Genomic DNA, 19,049 nt, shown 5'->3' with positions numbered 1-19,049 from the left:
GAAGTCCTGCGTAAAATTCATTACAAACATTAGTCAGACATCCAAAGAATCATCTACATGAGGACAGACCTGCAGGACACGGTGTTTTTCATGGTCCTGACTTACGGTGAGCGGTCAGTGGAGGAGACCATGGAGGGTTTAAACGAGATGAAGGGGGCTGATCTGGCTCAGAGGCCGTCAGACTGCAGCCCAGAACCCAAAAGTAAGACAACAAAGATGAAATAAGTTAAATGAACTCTGGTGGTTAAGATGTCTCATAAGTAAAGTTTTTGTCTTTCATAAAAATATTGTAGAGAAAAGACAGATTGTTGTCCAAATCAGAATTTATGAGTGTTCAAGGAACAAAAAAATGACAAAAAGTGACTCCTTCAGTCTGAGAGACTGAATAACACAAACAGTGTCTATCATGGTTGAGCTTTAAATGTAATGTTGAAGATTATACAACTGTCAGTTGGTAAGTAAGTCTCTTGTGAGTGACTTTGAGCACTTTGCTCCTCAGAGAAACACTCTGTGGATGAACGACGCTCTGCACTGATCCACAAAGTGAGTCATGTCACATCTCTGATTCAGTACAAGACAGCAGGCTGAAAGTCAGAGGACTAAAGTATCATCAGTTCTCATGTTGAGTCATTTTTCTCATGATTTCTGCTTTTTTGTGATTATGAGAAATCATACTGAACTTTCTAAAAGAGCTTATTTGGATAAAATGGATAAATAAATAAATGTCCTGCAAATTGAATGACTTTTCCAGGTGGCAATGGTGGCAGCTGTGAAACAACTGCTTTTGGAAGCTTCGAATGATTTGAGGAATTCCAAGCTCGAGGAGTTCAAGAGATTCCTGAAGTCAATTTTTCTTTGGATGAGTCTGTCATACAAATCACAGAGTCCATCATCAACCAGAGCAGATGTAGTGAATCTGATGATGGATGAACTTGGTCATCAGTCTGTGGAGGTGACCAGAGAAGTTTTCATGCACATGAACAGAACTGATCTGGTGCAGAAGTTACCAGAGAGCAGCTCAGCATCCAGAGGTAAGACCAACATGCATGAGTGTAAACTCTGTGTCATCAACAGGTTTTTGTGTTGGTGGTGTCATGGTGGTGCAGTGGTTAGCACTGTGTCCTCACAGCATGAAGGTTGTGTGTTTGAGCCTCCTGGTTGGCTGGAACCTTTCTGTGTGGAGTTTGCATGTTCTCCCTGTGCCTGCATGCTTTTCCTCAGAGTGCTCTGGTTTCCAGTCCAAACACATGCTTGTTGGCTTTATTGCTGGTTCTAAATTAAATGTGGGTGTGAAAGGTTGTCTGTCTGTTTAAAACCTGAGGTGGACAGGTGTACCCTCTCTCATTATCACAGCTGGGAACCCCCAGTTACTTTGGTTGGACAGGATGGAGGGTTTCTTTGTTGGGTTCTTATGTCATTTTATTTAGTTTCACATGATTTTCTCTTTTAAATCATCTGTGTCGTCTGAAGGCTGATTCTACTTGGATGTGTGATGATGTTTGAATCCTCAGAGTTGATGGTAAATGTCTTTCCTCCTCAGAGAAACACTCTGTGGATGAACATGGAGCTGCACTGTGGAAGAGAGTGAGTGTGACTTTAACTCAGCTTTCATTCAGTAGATTCAGGTTGTAAATCATCCTCATCTTGAACATTATACACGATGAAACAGACGAAGCATCTTTGAAACTGGATGCTTCTCACAGTGTTAATGTGGAGTCTGCAGCAATAATGTTTCCACTGACGACAGAGTGAAGGACTCCGCCCTCAAACCAGCGTCCCTCCCTGTACCATTGTTAATTCAGTGGGTTGGTTTCGCCCCCTGTTGGCTCTCCAGGAGACTGCAGGTCTTCCTGATCGTTGACAGATGTTTAGTGAATAACAGAAACACACAGTATTAAAGATTTATACCGTCTGTGGTAAATTACAGCTTAAGAGTGTTCAGTCAGACATAAGTAGCTCTAGTTAGCATGTGAATGTGATGCTTACTTTGGATTATGGAACTTTTTATTATTATTAACGGATTCAGTATTTATTAAACTCGGTGTATCCGTTGTTGCTTTGGAGATGCAGAGACTGATTAAAGAGACACGACGTCACTCTTTCTACTCATACCTGAGCCAAAGGTAACGTTGATGGAAAGGCGGTAACATCTATTTCAACTCGGTTTATTTCTATGGCGCAAAATTAGAACAACAGTCGCATCAAGGCGCCTCCGTTATTCAGGCGGGCTGACAGCTGGGAGGAGAGAGACGCAGAAAAGCGGAAGTTTTTCCGCCTCAGCGTTTACAGAAAGTGAGAGAAAGCAGCGGGAGAACAGTGCCTCACACTAAGCTGCTTCACAAACACTGAAGAATGATTTTCCATCAGCAGTGATTCCTGGTGTTCACATTTTACATGAAGTATTGAAGGTAAGCGCGGCATTAAGTTCTGCTTCCTCCTGGAAGTTCACGTTCGTAGTTCTGCTTCCTTGTTGGAGTTGTTTTCATGTGTGTGTAACAGGGAATGAGATACAATAATAAGTTATATTAGATCATGTGACTGTTGCTGGTTTGAAGCAGAGGTGCAGAGCTCTGTGGGAAAGAACCGGAGGTCTCGGTCACGGTAGAGTTCTGGTTGTGGCGGTTTCAAAAGGCCACGATAGTCACGTGATCTTAACCCTAGAACACTATCGCTATAAACAGCAACACAATCACTAATGCCGGGTGATTTTTACCCGATATAATATGACCAACAAAAAGTACTTGTCATCAAAATATATCAAAATTTTACAACACATGACAAATTAGAGTTGTCTTCTTTTACTTTCAACTGTGCCATGTCTAACAAAATGAAAAAAGTGTCATGTGGGGACCCTAAAATAATGCTCCAAAATCACAGAAAAATTAGGGCAAAGAACAACAAAATTCCTAAAAAAGATAATGACACTGGAAAGCTGGTCTTTGGTCCACCCATTCCTGGGACATTTGAGACTTCCCTGGTGAAGGCACAGTCTCCTCGACACACTAACAGCTGCAGGAGAGAGAAATCATGTAAATGCTGAAAATCAAATAGCGATAGTATTCTAGGGTTAAAGTTATCTGTGCGCAGCTTAATCTCTCATCTTCATCAGACACCAGATCTTCCTCACACACTCTGCTTCCTGGATGGTGAATGTCAGAGTCACAGATATAATGACACAATAATTATTATAAATGTTATTTAAAGGTTTGTGGGTTTTTTTTACAATAAACAAATAACAGTTTGTTTATTGTGTGTTTCTGACCAGTTCGAATTGAGATTTTTAATTTGTAAAGTTTGTACAAACCAGGGATGGATAATTAATTTTACCGGGGAAAATGAGACTGTTGTGCATTGTACTGGTTCTCCAAAAGCTGATTCTGTTCATCTGATCGTAGCGTTTTGTGGGAGAAACGTTTCGTCACTCATCCGAGTGACTTCTTCAGTCTCAGCTGACTGCAGGTTTCCCCAAATCTTATAAACAGTACATTTGCATAATGACTGAAACCAGCCCAGTGAAGGAACAATAGGCTGGGAGGTCAGTTCCTTAATCATAATTATGCAAATTCTCATGACCATTGATCAACAACCACTGACCAAAACCCACTGATCAAAGACCACTCAGGGCCTTCTTGATGTGCTGTTCTTCTGCCTCCCTGGCTGCTGTGTCAGTGGGGATGGTGTTCGCTCTGTGTTGTAGCGTCCTGATGACTCCCAGTTTGTGCTCCAGTGGATGATGAGAGTCAAACCTTAGATACTGATCCGTATGTGTAGGTTTACGGTACACGTCATCTTTTAGATGTCCCCCATTACTGATGGAAATCTCACAGTCTAAGAAGACTAACCTGCCACTTTTCATATCCTCCCTGGTGAATTTGATGTGTCGGTCCACCGAGTTAATGTGATCCGTGAAATGTAGTACGTCCTGGGATTTCATTTTCACCCAGGTGTCATCCACATATCTGAACCAATGGCTTGGTGGTGTTCCAGGGTAGGATAGCAAAGCCCTCTTTTCCACTTCTTCCATGTACAAATTGGCCACGATGGGTGAAACTGCAGACAATCGGTCTTAAAGGTGCACCCTGTTTATGTATTTTTGGTAAACCGTACAGGTTTGGTGTAGACTCCCCTGGGTACAGCCTGTGGTATGAGGTCCGGTCAACAGCCTTGTCCTGTTCTAACTGCTTCAGACAGTCTATCGCCCTCTTGCTGTAGCCACTTCCTGGGTCTCGTTTCAGGGGCTCATAAGTATTTTCATCACTGAGTAGTGACAAGATCTTCTCATGATAGTCTTTCTGGTTTAGCAATACTGTGCACCTACCCTTGTCTGCTGGAAGGAGGATAATGTTGTTGTCATCACTAAGTGATGTGAGTGCCTTCCTCTCCTCCATGGGGATGTTGGATGCTGGGGGCTTTGCATTGCTGAGACAGGCCGAAACTTTCGTCCGTAGTTGCTCTGCTTCCACTTCTGCAATATTGTTGTTACGAATTGCTGTTTCTGTGGCTGTGATCAGCTCCACTAGCTTGGAGATTTACTTTCCTGGATGATTGAGAATGCATCAAGACATTGTACTGGTTCATTTATTACTTCCCAGTGTAACTTTTTCTGCAGCTATTTAGAAACAACTCAACGTCCTTTTGGGGACAAAAACTAATCCTCTCAATTTTATTCAAGGTTCAAGCTGATGTTTGACGTTCACGTCCAATCACAGTTTTCATTTGGGTGATGGAAAAGTAACAAACGTCCATGTCAGTAATGTTGTCATTAGTGAAATACAAAGCAGTCAGTTTCCATCCATCAAATGAACAAACAGCAGACATGCTGTCCTTCATGTATAATATGATTTCTTCATTTTCCAGGTGGTAACTATGACGACTAAGAAGCTGCTCATTGAAACACTGAACCAGTTGAGTCCAGAGGACTTTGCTGAGTTCAAGTCACTCATTGAACTGGAGAAAGATCTATCATCCGAGCCAAGGGGCCGACTGAAAACAGCAAACACACAGGATGTAGTGGAGCTGATGGTGGAGACGTACAGAGGAGAGAGTGTGGAGGAGACCAGAAAGGCTTTAATGAAGATGAACAGGACTGATCTGGTGCAGAGATTATCAGGTATCACCTCAGGAACCACAAATAAGAGAACAAAGACTTAAATATGTGAGAATACTGCACATAGTTTATCACATTCATATGAAACCAGGTGCTGACTGATAGAAAAATCTCTTGACTCTGTGTTGTGTAGTGAATGATGAACAAAGACGTTTATATTTTCGTGCTGCTTTTTATAACGTGGATTAGAGCAGAATATGTGCAGGTCAGGCAGGCTGGCTCATTACAGGAGGCTCAAACACAGCACACTACAAAATAATAGCAGCTTATAGCCGGTGTGCAGTGATATTATGTGACTGTTTCAGGACTTCACAATTACAACAAACCACTGAAACTCTTCTTATTAACAGTTAGACAGCTACAGAGGTCACATGCTCTGTATAGTGGTCGCACACGCGCTGATACCTAATGATCCCACACAGTGCAGTGATCCACTGCCTCTGAGAGAGGGCGCCATTGAGCCAATAAACATCACAAATCCATTGTGGTTATTATGGAATCACACACACCATAAACACTGTTACACAAGCTCAGTTACAGTATTTTGATCCGATCAGAACAAAAACATCCAACATCATTCAACATGGTTGGAAAGTCTTCAAGCAGCTCTACAGGTTATAATTATGTCACTATTAACCCTCATCATACTGACTGAAGTCTGTGGTAGATTTTTGTCATACCTCACAGATGTGTTTTTTTCTATCATTTAAATTTTTAATGAATTTGTTAGTTTGTTGCTAATGTTTCACACAATTTTCTATTTCTGCTTTGATTGGTGCTTCTTTAAAAATACAAATGTTTGTAGGTGTCAGAGGACTCCAGTCAAACAATTCCACCTTTACAGTTTTAATAAATGGGACTTATTAACTGTATTGTGAATTTATTCAGTTGCAGCTGGTCCTAAATTAAAGTAACACACAGTATCTAGTATCTGTCAGTGTTTATAAAGAAGAAAGACTCAGATGCCATCACTGCCTTCATCGTCTGGATGGGGAACTTTCCAGACTAGAAGTTATCAGAATGTTGGAGACGTAGCTGCATCTACTGTACCTGAGAGAGCTGGAGTTCTCTGGTCACGCAACCCATATCAAGGAAGCATGTAACAGACACGCATGTGCAGCACGCTTTGGAGAGACAAAGCGCTTCATGGAGTCACGACCTCCAGCTCTCACTGGGGCAGTTTGAATCTGAATGTGCAACAAGTGGGTGAAAGTAGCACCTCCAAGTTTTAGGCCATGGTTCTCAGCTGGTAAAGGGTGGAGTGCTCACTCCAGGTCACGGACGAGTTCCCCCATTTGGAGGAGTTTAAGTATCTAAGGGTGTCGTTCACAGGGGAGGGGAGAGTGGAGCAGGAGACTGACAGATAGATTAGTGCTGTGTTTGCAGTGATGTGGATGCTCTGCTGATCTGCCCTGGTGAGGAGAGAGCGGGCCCTGATGTTTTAGATTTGTAGGTGGAGCTATGTTCCTGCCCATGCATATGGTCACAAGCTCTGAGGACTGAAAGAATGAGATTATGGATACAAACAGAAATGAGTTTCCTTTAAGTCTATCTGGGAATGTCCAAGTTATGTCCAAGTTACGGTTGGTTAGCATGGGAGAGGCAGCCTGGGACCCTCATTGGACAGAAACGCCCGGTCTGGAGTCGACTCCCGTCACGTTCAAAGACATGTAGTGTATATTTATATATGTGTGTGAGTATATATACACACACATAAAAGTGATCAGAGTATCCTGTGTGTGCTCTCATTCACAAAGTTAGGCCTCTCTCTAAAATCATTATTAACGAGTTAACGAGGTTTAAGTGTCACTTTGATGTGAAATCTTTCATGTTCTAAATCCTCATAAAGCCTGATGATAAAACAGTTTCTAATCTGACTTTTTCTCTTTCTTTTCTCCTCAGACAAACAGTTTCCTCCACTGAGCCAGAGAGTGAGTAACGTCACATCAGTCGACTTCACACAGTTCAGCTTTGATTCAGTAGATGAAGACTGAAAATGATCTTCATCTTAAACACAAATCATACACATGAAATTCAAGCTGCAGCTTTGTCATGTACACATGAGTTTTATACATGATTGGTATAGAAATATTAAACCTTATTTACATTTTAAAAGCAGATTAAACTCAAGTCTTTCTGTTTATCAGTAAAGATGTGAGCAGTTAAAGCTCCCCTCTGTTTGTAAAATCAGGAGACTCACTGCAGTTTTTGTAGCTCAGTCTTTGACAGAGTTACAGTCAGGCAGTAAAACAGAGTCACAAACCTGTTCATGAAAATTAAATCCTTCAAAAAGAGGAAAAAATGAGCCAAGAAATAAAAAACCAATCCAAGCAGGTACCCACCGAGCACCAGATGTTCATGGAGGTTATTTTCTGCTCTACATCTGGTCGACCGGTCATGACCTTAAAAAGACGCAGCTTTGAAGGTCAAAGGTAATCTTTTCAGGTTTTTAGAAAGAATTGGATTCAAACATGAATTTATTTTTAGCACACTAAAATGTTTCTGTTGATTAACAATCAAACAGATATTTGAATGGTGCATCGCTGTCATGTGACCTCTGTTTTTACCAGGTGGAAACGATGGAGTCTCTTATTGAGCTGCTTTTGGAGACACTGGCTGATCTGAGAGGCAGCGAGGTCAGAGACTTCATCGAGATCCTGAGAAGAAAACGTGGCTCAATGAGCCCCATGAGTCCGCCTGAGATGTCAGACCTGCAGGACGTGCAGGACGTGGTGTTTTTGATGGTGAGGACTTTTGGCCAACAGTCAGTGGAGAAGATCGTGGAGGTTTTAAAGGAGATGAAGAGGACTGATCTGGCTCAGAGGCTGACAGACAGCAGCTCAGAAGCTCAAAGTAAGATAAAGACAAAACATGTTGAAATCATAAAAGTGTTTCTGCTTCAGTTCATATTAGAAACAGTCAGATTTACAGAGCAAAGAGAGCATTGTTGACGAGCAGAAAATGATGTTCAGCAGGTTTAAATGTAACTTTTTTTTTGATCTCTGTGTATTTTTTAAAGCTCGATTAGCTTTTATTAAACACTTATTTCTATTTCTGTTAATTTCTCTTTTTTCAGACAAACATCTGGATGAACATCTGTCTGCACTGATCCATAAAGTGAGTAACGTCTCATCTGTCTGACTCTGCAGAGTTCAGCTTTGATTCAATAAGATGCAGTTTGAAAATCATAATTTCATCATTTAGATTAAACAGTTGTCACAGAAATGTTTTTAGATTAAAAATCAAAGATTATTAAAAAGTGTGTTTACATAAATACATCTTAATAAATAAGATAATAAAAGAAAACAAAGTGTTTCAGAGAAAACATTGAAAACATTCAAAGTTTAAAACAGCTACAAAAACATAAATCTGTAATTTTCTCAGTGAGGAAACATTTTTTCTTTATGAATGTTTGCTTTGAATTTTCCAGGTTGCAACAATGGCAGCTGTTACAGATCTGCTTCTAGAAACACTGGAGGATTTGAGTGATCAGGATCTCAACAAATTCAAGTTGTTCCTGCAGTTCACTTGTTTTCAGAAGAGTCTTCCACAAATCAAACTGAATGATGACAGAAGAAGAATAGTGAATGAGATGATTGATAAACTTGGTCATCAGTCTGTGGAGGTGATCAGGGAGGTTTTAACAGACATGCAGAGAACTGATCTGGTGCAGAGGCTGTCAGAGAGCAGCTCAGGACTCAAAGGTAAGAGGAAATAATCTGTCAGAGTGTCTGTAATAACTTTAATACATTTTATTTATTCATTAAAGTTTATTTAACCAGGAAAAAATAAACTTGTGACATTAAAAATCTGTTTTACAAGAGTGTCCTGGCCAAGAAGGACAGCTGTACAATAATCATAAGCTGCATAAATTAATACAACAGATATGTTGGGATTATTCTTAACTGTGTGTGGAAGGATTTTAAATATAATATTACACCTTACAGTAAAAATTAATTTAAAGAATTAAATCAGAGAAACTCACAACAAGAACTGCATAATATAAACTTTATTATCATTTATAAATGGATGAATGTTTCCTCTGATTTATTTTGGACAGACGTTGATAAATGAACACATTCAGGTTGTACAAACACAGTAAAATTAAACAGATTTGTTTTCATATTTCAATGTTTAAAGTAAAAATATTCAGCTTATTGAATCAGTGACTTTCTTTAGTAAATGTTGTTTTAAAGCTCTTTGAACTTCTTTCCTTTGAAAATATTTTTCTTTGTTTTTTGCATTTTGAGCTCATTAATATCAGTCTTGTGTTGTAAATGGATCTTTATGTTAGCTTTGATTGAAACTCCACTATGGAGACAGACGACCTGTATGAGGTAAATGATTCAAAGTCTTTTCAGTGATTTCTCTGTGATTGTGTAACTATGGCCTCCTCCTGCCTTCAGTCAGCACAGCTGAAAGTGAAATATTAAAGCTTTTTATTGTCAGGACTCAGTGTTATACTCAGGATGAGCACACATAAAGGACACACACAGTGTCTGTGTCATGTAGTTACAGTTTGTATTCAATGTGTTGCAGCTGCAGGATCATCAGCTGAAGGATTTGATGTGGAGGAAACAGAGAAAGGTCAGTGTCCAGAAAACACATGAATCAATAAATACACTCATTGATATGAAGATGAAGAAGATGAAGAAGAAGAATTACTGAATGAAACAGAACTGGATCATTTCCTCACACGTTGATAGTTTCCCATCAAATATGACTTCATGTTAACAAGTTTAATGTTGTTATTAATCCAACTTACAAGGATCATCAGAATGAAATCAAAGCATCAGTTATTTCAAAGTGTCTGATTATTAACACTGATGTTAAATCAGTCATGAATGAAGCTTTTAATCTTTCTTTTCTGTCAGAGAAACACTCTGAGGATGAACGTTGGCCTGCACTGATCCACAAAGTGAGTCATGTCACATCTGTCTGACTTCAGATCATCCAGCTTTCATTTCATAAACACAGGATAGAAATCTTCAATAGAAACAAATGATTTGATTTTGATTGGAAAAGTCAAAGTTTGATAAGTTGAGCGTGTGCAGTGAGGGAGGTCTGCAGCAGGTCAGAAAAGTCCTGAACTTGTTAACAGAAGCAGAATAATTGTTAATCAGCTGTTTGTGATCATTGTGACAAATATGACCAATGACATCATCACCTTATGTGATGGATGATGTCATCTAAACACATCTACATTTGTAAAGTGTTGATGAGAAAACAAACAAACCTGAAAGTGAGAAATGTCACATTTATCTCATGAACATTTTCTTTGAATTTTCCAGGTAGAAACGATGGAGTCTGTTATTGAGCTGCTGCTGGAAGCTCTGGATGGTCTCAATGAGCCGGAGCTCAGAGAGTTCAATAACAACCTGCTACAAATTCATCATGACAAATATGACTCAGTCTTCTCATTGATGTGGTACATGAGGACAGACCTGCAGCACACAGTGTTTCTGATGGTGCAGACTTACGGCCAACAGTCAGTGGAGAAGACCATGGAGGTCTTAAAGAAGATGAAGAGGACTGATCTGGCTCAGAGGCTGTCAGACTGCAGCTCACTGCCTCGAAGTAAGACAACAAAATCAAAACTCATTAAAGTCATAAAACTGTTTTCATGTCTCATAAACGTCTGACTAAAGTCTTCTTTGACTTTATAAATAATATTTGTAATAAAGACAAAAAAACACATCTTTAAAACATATTTTATGGCTGTTCTGGAAAAATCTACTTCAATAAATACATAAAAATGAGACCAGATTAAATCCAAATACTTTGTGAGGAGGAGTAAAAATGACTCCTTCATACTGTTTATTATTGCTGAGGAGGTTTCAGTGTAATTCTGCATATTGTCCATTTTTCCAAAGTCATATTTCCTGAATAATTGTCAGTTAGTTGTTAAATGTGTTTGTCATGAGTGACTTTGAGCACTTTTCTCCTCAGAGAAACACTCTGTGGATGAACGACGCTCTGCACTGATCCACAAAGTGAGTCATGTCACATCTCTGATTCAGTACAAGACAGCAGGCTGAAAGTCAGAGGACTAAAGTATCATCAGTTCTCATGTTGACTCATTTTTCTCATGATTTCTGCTGGATGTTTGTGACAAACTGAAGCTTCATTCAGTTTGTCTTCTTCAGCAGTAATTTTCTGCAACACTAATGTCAGGATGTCTTTACCACTGAGGATGAGCTGAGGAAGTGTCAGCATGTACATTTGTCCTGACTCTTCAACAGGACAGAGAAATCTGAAAACATCAAACACTTTCAGCTTAAACAGGAAACTTTATTCTACTTACAAATATTAATAAAGAATGAAAGATGATGTGAAATCAGGGAAAGATTCTTGATGGATATATTTCAGTTTTTATCTGCACAGTGAGAGAAGAACTGCAGCCTGTAAAGAAAAAGTATTCAAACCCATAAAAGTGGATCACAGTTTTATATTTTCTTCATTTTTTTCATAAACGTACCGCAACTAGTAAATAGATGCTTGTGTTTGGCTAAATAAATATGTGACCCCGTGATTGTGTTTATTGTTCCAGGCGGCAACAATGGCAGCTGTTAAACATCTGCTTTTAGAAACTTTGAATGATTTGAGTCGTGAGGAGCTCAAGAAATTTAAGAGGCTCCTGCAGACGATCATTCCTTGGAGGAATCTGTCATTCTTCTCATATAGGTTGAGTCAGTCATCAACCAGAGCAGATGTAGTGAATCTGATGGTGGATGAACTTGGTCATCAGTCTGTGGAGGTGACCAGAGAAGTTTTCATGCACATGAACAGAACTGATCTGGTGCAGAAGTTACCAGAGAGCAGCTCAGCATCCAGAGGTAAGACCAACATGCATGAGTGTAAACTCTGTGTCATCAACAGGTTTTTGTGTTGGTGGTGTCATGGTGGTGCAGTGGTTAGCACTGTGTCCTCACAGCATGAAGGTTGTGTGTTTGAGCCTCCTGGTTGGCTGGAACCTTTCTGTGTGGAGTTTGCATGTTCTCCCTGTGCCTGCATGCTTTTCCTCAGAGTGCTCTGGTTTCCAGTCCAAACACATGCTTGTTGGCTTTATTGCTGGTTCTAAATTAAATGTGGGTGTGAAAGGTTGTCTGTCTGTTTAAAACCTGAGGTGGACAGGTGTACCCTCTCTCATTATCACAGCTGGGAACCCCCAGTTACTTTGGTTGGACAGGATGGAGGGTTTCTTTGTTGGGTTCTTATGTCATTTTATTTAGTTTCACATGATTTTCTCTTTTAAATCATCTGTGTCGTCTGAAGGCTGATTCTACTTGGATGTGTGATGATGTTTGAATCCTCAGAGTTGATGGTAAATGTCTTTCCTCCTCAGAGAAACACTCTGTGGATGAACATGGAGCTGCACTGTTGAAGAGAGTGAGTGTGACTTTAACTCAGCTTTTACAAAAAATAGTTTTTAGTATTGATAGAAATGAAATAATGTTTTCTTATGAAACTTGAAGTTTTGCAGTTCATAAAGAGAGTGAAGTAAATATCAAAACCGCCAGCTGTCTCTTCAGTGATTATTCTAAAACATATAAATATTCATGAAGACATCTTTTTTTTATTAATATTTGATATTTCTACTACAGTTTCTCTGGAAATTAAATAAAGAGAAATATTTAAATTGTCCAACAGAGATATTATACAGTAACTTAATACATTGTTTTGGTTTTACAGGAAAAAGAACAGGAAGCTGTCAGACAGATTCTCTTGGAAACACTGAATGAATTCAGTCAAAAGGATCTAAAGAAATTCAAGCAGTTGCTGCCGTTCACGTGCTTTAAGATGAGCCTGCCACAAATGGAGAGGTACTGGTATACAAACAGGACAGAAGACCTTGTGGATGTGATGGTGGATAAACTTGGTCGTCAGTCTGTGGAGGCGACCATGGAGGTTTTAACAGACATGAACAGACCTGATCTGATGCTGAGGCTGTCAGAGAGCAGCTCAGGTGAGACCAAACAAAGTTTAATAAATAGATTTTCATAATTTACAATAAACTTGTTTAAACAACTTCTAATCAACAAACATTAAAATAAACAGGAAACACAACAGACGTCCAAAAATAACTTTGCATAAATGATCAGAGCTGAATCCAACCTTTCTCTCTGTCTCTGTCTTGTTCTGACATCACTGGTGAGAATATTTGGATTCATCAGCTTTTGATCATCTTAGACGTCACTCAGCTGCACGTCCTGCTGAACATGTTGTTCTGATGTTGAAGCAGCACTGCACAGCATAAAGTGATCAAACAGCAAACATGTGGACAGTTAGAGGATGATTTTATATGTCAGCATAACATCATTCATTTGAATTCTTTGTGTCTCAACAAGGACGAAAAACTGAAAGAAGTTCAGAGCTTGAAGGTTGTCAGAGCCTGACGGTAATCCCTTCCATTCATCCATTTATTGCTAAAGTTTCTTTCTTTATAAACATGTGTACTTATTGACTAAAGAGACTGTCCTCTGCAGCAGGACTGCAGTGATTGGACTAAACTTGAACCTGAGGTGAACAGTACAGATGCAGACGAGGCTCCAACTTACAGGTAAATCAACTTCCTGAATGCTGCAGCACAGCAAACTGGAACTACAGGAAACAGTTCAGCTTTGGATTTATTCCCAGAGGAAATTCTTCATTTTGCATCCGATTCACACGACTACTCTCTGTGTTTCCATTCACTCTGTTGTTCCTTCATGAGTGTGTATTTAATTCCTGTTTCAGCCTTCAGTCTGCAGCAGGACACTTTGAATGCAGAGTGTCGGGCTTGCGCTGGGTCTGTAAGGGAAAGACCAGCTTTCAGTACCAGTTTAGATCTTGGGAGGGACACATGGAGAGGATGGAGAGCAGACAATACATGCCTGCAGGTCCTCTGATGGACGTCACAGTCACTGCTGGGAAGTTAAATGAAGTTCACCTGCCACACTGGATCTGCATCGGTAAGAGGACATGAAGGAAGACTTTCAGATGTTTGACGTTTCTGACAGTGAGCGCACAAACTGTTATAAACTGTTCTTCTCACCATGTTTGTGTTGTTGTGTTCTCCTGCAGATGACATCCCTGACATATTGGACACGTTTGCAGTCCTTCACATAGATGACTGTGGAGATGTTGTGGAAAAAGTGTCTGAGGTCACACCAACACATGTCAAGTTAACTGAGCCAAATTTCTCGATGATAGCGGCTCTGATACGTTTCATATTTCCTCCAAAAATCAGCTGTTACATGTTGATGTACTATAAACCCAACACATCGTTCCTCAAACTCCACGTCTACCTGATACGACAGGATCCTGCTCTGGAACAGGTAACTGAACATCTTAATGATGTGAAACAGGACAAGATTCCAAACATTAGGACCGACTGACAAAAGACAAAAGAGACACTGAAAGAAAAATGTGTTTTATATTGAACCCAATTGTAAAAATGTCTCTATTGCTACAATAAATCTCTTCTGTTTGATTATAAGAATATTTTTTAATCATAGTTTTTCTTTTAACATCAGCAGCACCTGTGAGAGTCACTTTGCTGATAAATCTCTTCACTGTAATCTGGAGATTATTTGGATCCAGACCAGAGTTTATAATATTACATCATACAGACTTCATATAACAAAACTCTGATTATTAAAAATTAGTCACTTGTTATTAACCCGAGAGTTCACAAAGCACCCATGAAGATGCAAAATGTTGATCACCTTCACATGGTGATACTCTCCCTCTCAGAGTTTGACACAATATTTCACAACAATCTCTGACTTTATTCTCATTAATGTGACTTTTTCCTCCCTTTTTCTTTTCCAGCAGACCATAATACTCTCTCACAAAAATCTTATTGCTTGGTTATAAATGTCATTTCAAACACAGATGGTGTAAGTTGGTGTAAAGTTAACCCCTATTTTTGATTACTTTGCTTTTTTGTTTTCCTTTTTTTCTTAAACAGGAAATTGCTGAGAAATATCGTGAGAAAAATGATGAGACAAAATCCCATTTGAACTTTAAAAAAATCATAAAGCATCCCCCAGACCAGTACCTGCAAACCGAGCGTCTTTTCAGCCTCAAAGCCGACAACACAAGTGCAAAAATTCAGCCGAAGGTAAAGTTTGTAAAGTTTGTGCTACATGTGGATCGAAACCTTGTTGGCAGAAAACACATCAGGCCTTATTTTAGCCAGAATGACACGGCTGCTCTGAAACATACGTGTGTCTTTGCATTGGCTGAGTCAGTGAGGTGAGGGCCATCACACCAGGGACTATCAGCTGTCTTTGTTAGCACAGCTGCACACACTTTAACACAGCAGTGTTTGATGCTGTATTTCAGTCTTCTTCAGGTGCTGATGATAGTTTTACCTGAAGAACATAAAATAATGGTAAAAGTCAACATTAGTGTTTCAGGAAAATCAAGTTCTGAAGAAAATCCTAAAACTCTTAAGTTCAAACATTGAGTTGCAAAGTAATTATATTAGTGTGCTGCTATTTTTTTAAATGGCTCATTTAAATGCCATCACCTTTTCCCAAAATGACCTGATAGATAAGGAAAGTAAGAAGTTGTGTATTTAAAAAGAATAATAATAAAAAAACAAACAAATGTGATTAAACTGAGTAAAAAGGTCTGTAGGTCATTATGTTTTTATTCCAGTTCACATTTTTCTGGTAATTTTGGTTTTAGTTTTAGTTCATTATAAAACTCTTGATGTGAACAAGGTCAAAGGGCAAGTGCTCAGGTCATATTAGAGCATATTTAAAAAACTCAAAGTCTGAGCCTCAACATTGTTTTGACTGAAAATCACTTACATCTGTCTTACTGCATCTAAATAATATCACAAGTCCACAGATAAACTGTCTTTTTATCTTTAGTCTCTGTCACCTACACTTTGTCCATCAAATATATTTAAATGAGTAGATTTAAAAAGTAAAATGTAAAACTTGGAGGCTCCATTTCTGTACTAATAGCCAGATGTAAGAACCACAACTGTGTGTGTGTGTGTGTGTGTGTGTGTGTGTGTGTGTGTGTGTGTGTGTGTGTGTGTGTGTGTGTGTGTGTGTGTGTGCGCGCTCACAGAGGTATTTTAAAGTTCCTTTGTTTTTGTTTTTCAAACACAGGAGTTAACCCTCAGATACAATAGGCAAAACTTCTATGAGGTGTACGTTAAGAATCCAGGCAGTGAACTCATACTTACACTGGTGCACACTCACCCAGCTGATGGTGAACCAGCTGATGAGCCACTATGGAAATGTGAAATTCAAGCAGGTCAGTGGTTATGAAGCAATATTACCCACACTGTTACTAATATAAGAAATACTGTATGTCATATAATGTCAAATGTAAGATGTTTTTTTTTCCATCAAACTTAAAAGAGTCTGCAGCAGTTTGGTTGACACTATGTTTCCAAAAGTATTCACTCGCTCATCCACATCCTTTCATTCATGTGTTAAAATCGCTTCCATAGCCTCAGGTGTATAAAATCAGCACTAAGACATGCAGACTCTTCTACAAACATGTGAAAGAATCACTCGTTCTCAGCAGTTCAGTGGTCCTGTGATAGGACGCCACCTGTGCAACAAGTGTCGAGTCGCACATTTTGAAGCCAGTATGATAACCTTATCCCACCAATGCTGTGGACGTCCAGCTTTTCAGATCCAGTTAAAATCCAATCACTCAAAAAGATCCTCTGGAAAAGAGTAGAATTCTTAGAACAGAGTTTATTAAACAGTGTCATATGAACAGCAGAAATCAGTACAATAAACCAGGATGACAGAAAAAGTGAACAAGCAAAGCGAAGCAACCCCGGAGTGTAGAGCCTCAAAGCACAAACAGCACAGACACACAACAGACAGACAGGGAAGAAGCAGCAGAGCGGGGCATATCGACCCTCCTCTTATATGGGATCAGTGACCCCTCCGCCTGCCGTTGGGTACTCTTTCATCCTTTGTTCTTTCTTTTCATCTTCCACGTATGATGCATAACTTTCTGACCCTGCCCCATAACTTTTACATCCATCATTGAATTGGCTCACTTTGTCCGTTTGATGAGAAAACGGCAGTTAACAGTTAATCAATTTGACAATTTTGTCAGGTACGCATGCCAGACGTAAGCTGCTTTCTATGCCGAGTAAAGGTTTTTCTTGCCTTCTGGTGGCTGAGGTGAGAACCAGAATCCCAGCTTCACGCACAGGGGGCAGGTTTGTTTGCCGTATAGGCATCGAAAGGGCTGGACACACCGTGAGGTGCTACAGATAAACGCAGAGAAAGTGTCCTATGCGCATACTTTAGCAGTGCCAAAGAAACCTTTGTTTGAACCAGTCACCGTTGGCCATAACACAGTCAAAGGTTACTTATTGATCCTAACTAGTACATTTTCAAACAGTATTGATCAGCATGTGTTTGTACAATAAAGGGCACAAACTTCATTAATATTATTGAAGATAATCTTTGACCTAAATATGTGGGTCTTGTGATTTTGAACGAGTAGAAAAAATACTCCAGTATAAGTATATATTTAGTATATAGAAGTATATATGATTACATATGTGAGTATATGTCCAGTGTGTACAGGTACATATGTCATATATATCATAGAAAATCCACAACATTAGTGCTGTGGTGAAATTCCCTTGCTACAAAATATTATACATACAGTCAGCTGTTAGTGGTATTATAACAAAGAACAACAGCCAATCAGCCACAAAGTGACGGGCCACGTAAAATCACAGAGGCCTCCAACTTTCTGCAGAGTCAGTCGCTACAAACTTCACGTGGCCTTCAGATTAGCTCAACAACAGTGCATAGAGCGTTTCAGAGAATGGGTTCCCATGGCAACCAGCTGCTTGAACACTCGGCTTTATTCAGATGAAACTTTCATATTTAACTCTAATGTCAAGTATCCATATTTTGATTTTCCTTGAATTCCAGATGACCATCCAGAGTCTGGTCAAGCCGAAGGTAAGATATCACACGAAAGGAGCATTTAGACGAACCTTTTACTCAGATTATAAATGAATGATTTTATTCTTCTTTTTTTGTTTTTTAAGTAGACCAGAGTTTAGTGGAATATCCTTTGGTGTAGTTATTTAATTGTTTTAATTTGGTGGCACTGAGTCTCTAATGTTTCAGTTTGCTGGCATAATGAAAGTTAAAAAGTTTGAACATTTGTTAAGAAATTAAAAACTTTCCTTGTTATTTTTAACAGCTGCAGGATCCTCAGTGGGAGCAGCTGCTGTCAGCTCTCAGTCGGCTGGTAGGTTCATCAATATTACCTGAGTTTAATATAATGAAACGCATAGAAAACTGATCAATACTAACTGTACTTATGTTCCCCAATGACTAAGATGTTGCTTTAAATTTTAGAGATGATTAAATTGAAACTGAAGCTTTGTCCTGTATGGCATGACCCTGACCTTTGACCTTGAAGTATTGCATACTAAGATGGTGTATTTGATCATCTTCACCCATGTGATTGGACAGAATTGGCTGAAATCTTTGGCTTCTATAAGCCTTCAAAACTTTATGGCATCATTGTGAACTGAAAAAATAAAAAGTGTGTTGCACATCTCCTTCCATGCTGCTCACATGTCGTATTACTGGATATGGATTTTTGTTTTTTTACTTGATTATGGTTTGACCTTAACCTTTTGGTGTAAGTTTGATGCTTCTTTTCTCTGCTTGCATCTGAGTGTTATCCTCTTGTTTACTCTTAATATCCGACATTTTTATTGTCCTCTTGGATTATTTCAAACATTATAAAGATGCACAGCACACTGAGAATCCATAGCATAACGCGCAAACATGACATCAATTTACCTGCTGATTGCAGCGAACAAACATTTCCACAGAGGGCGTTGGCATGTTTCAATTAGCGATCCTATTATGCACAAATTTAGTACATCCAAACTCAGTTCATCAGTCTTTGTAGTGAAATAATGTCTTTAAACTCC

The 19,049-nt window shown here is 39.2% G+C and overlaps 1 protein-coding gene across 1 annotated transcript; it reads left to right on the top strand.

The window, feature by feature from the left end:
* The first annotated feature begins 1,839 nt into the window (after positions 1–1,839).
* LOC146659946 (uncharacterized) lies at positions 1,840–18,375 on the top strand. Its single transcript, XM_085424216.1, has 21 exons — positions 1,840–2,408; positions 4,858–5,110; positions 7,010–7,038; positions 7,678–7,960; positions 8,184–8,224; positions 8,538–8,811; positions 9,647–9,694; positions 9,982–10,025; positions 10,399–10,684; positions 11,057–11,100; positions 11,658–11,943; positions 12,453–12,496; positions 12,800–13,073; positions 13,456–13,505; positions 13,594–13,667; positions 13,844–14,058; positions 14,171–14,424; positions 15,060–15,212; positions 16,219–16,366; positions 18,028–18,057; positions 18,305–18,375. Exons 2-21 carry the CDS (start codon positions 4,867–4,869, stop codon positions 18,373–18,375), a joined length of 2,892 nt encoding a protein of 963 aa, XP_085280342.1. The 5' UTR covers positions 1,840–2,408; positions 4,858–4,866.
* The last annotated feature ends 674 nt before the right edge of the window (positions 18,376–19,049 follow it).

Source organism: Rhamphochromis longiceps, linkage group LG11, assembly GCF_057381845.1.
Source record: "Rhamphochromis longiceps isolate RC_006_pf linkage group LG11, R_longiceps_female_GT1.1, whole genome shotgun sequence".
Classification (NCBI taxonomy): Eukaryota; Metazoa; Chordata; class Actinopteri; order Cichliformes; family Cichlidae; genus Rhamphochromis; species Rhamphochromis longiceps.
The sequence above is the reverse complement of the archived record's forward strand: the minus strand, read 5'-3'. Positions and strand labels throughout refer to the sequence as shown.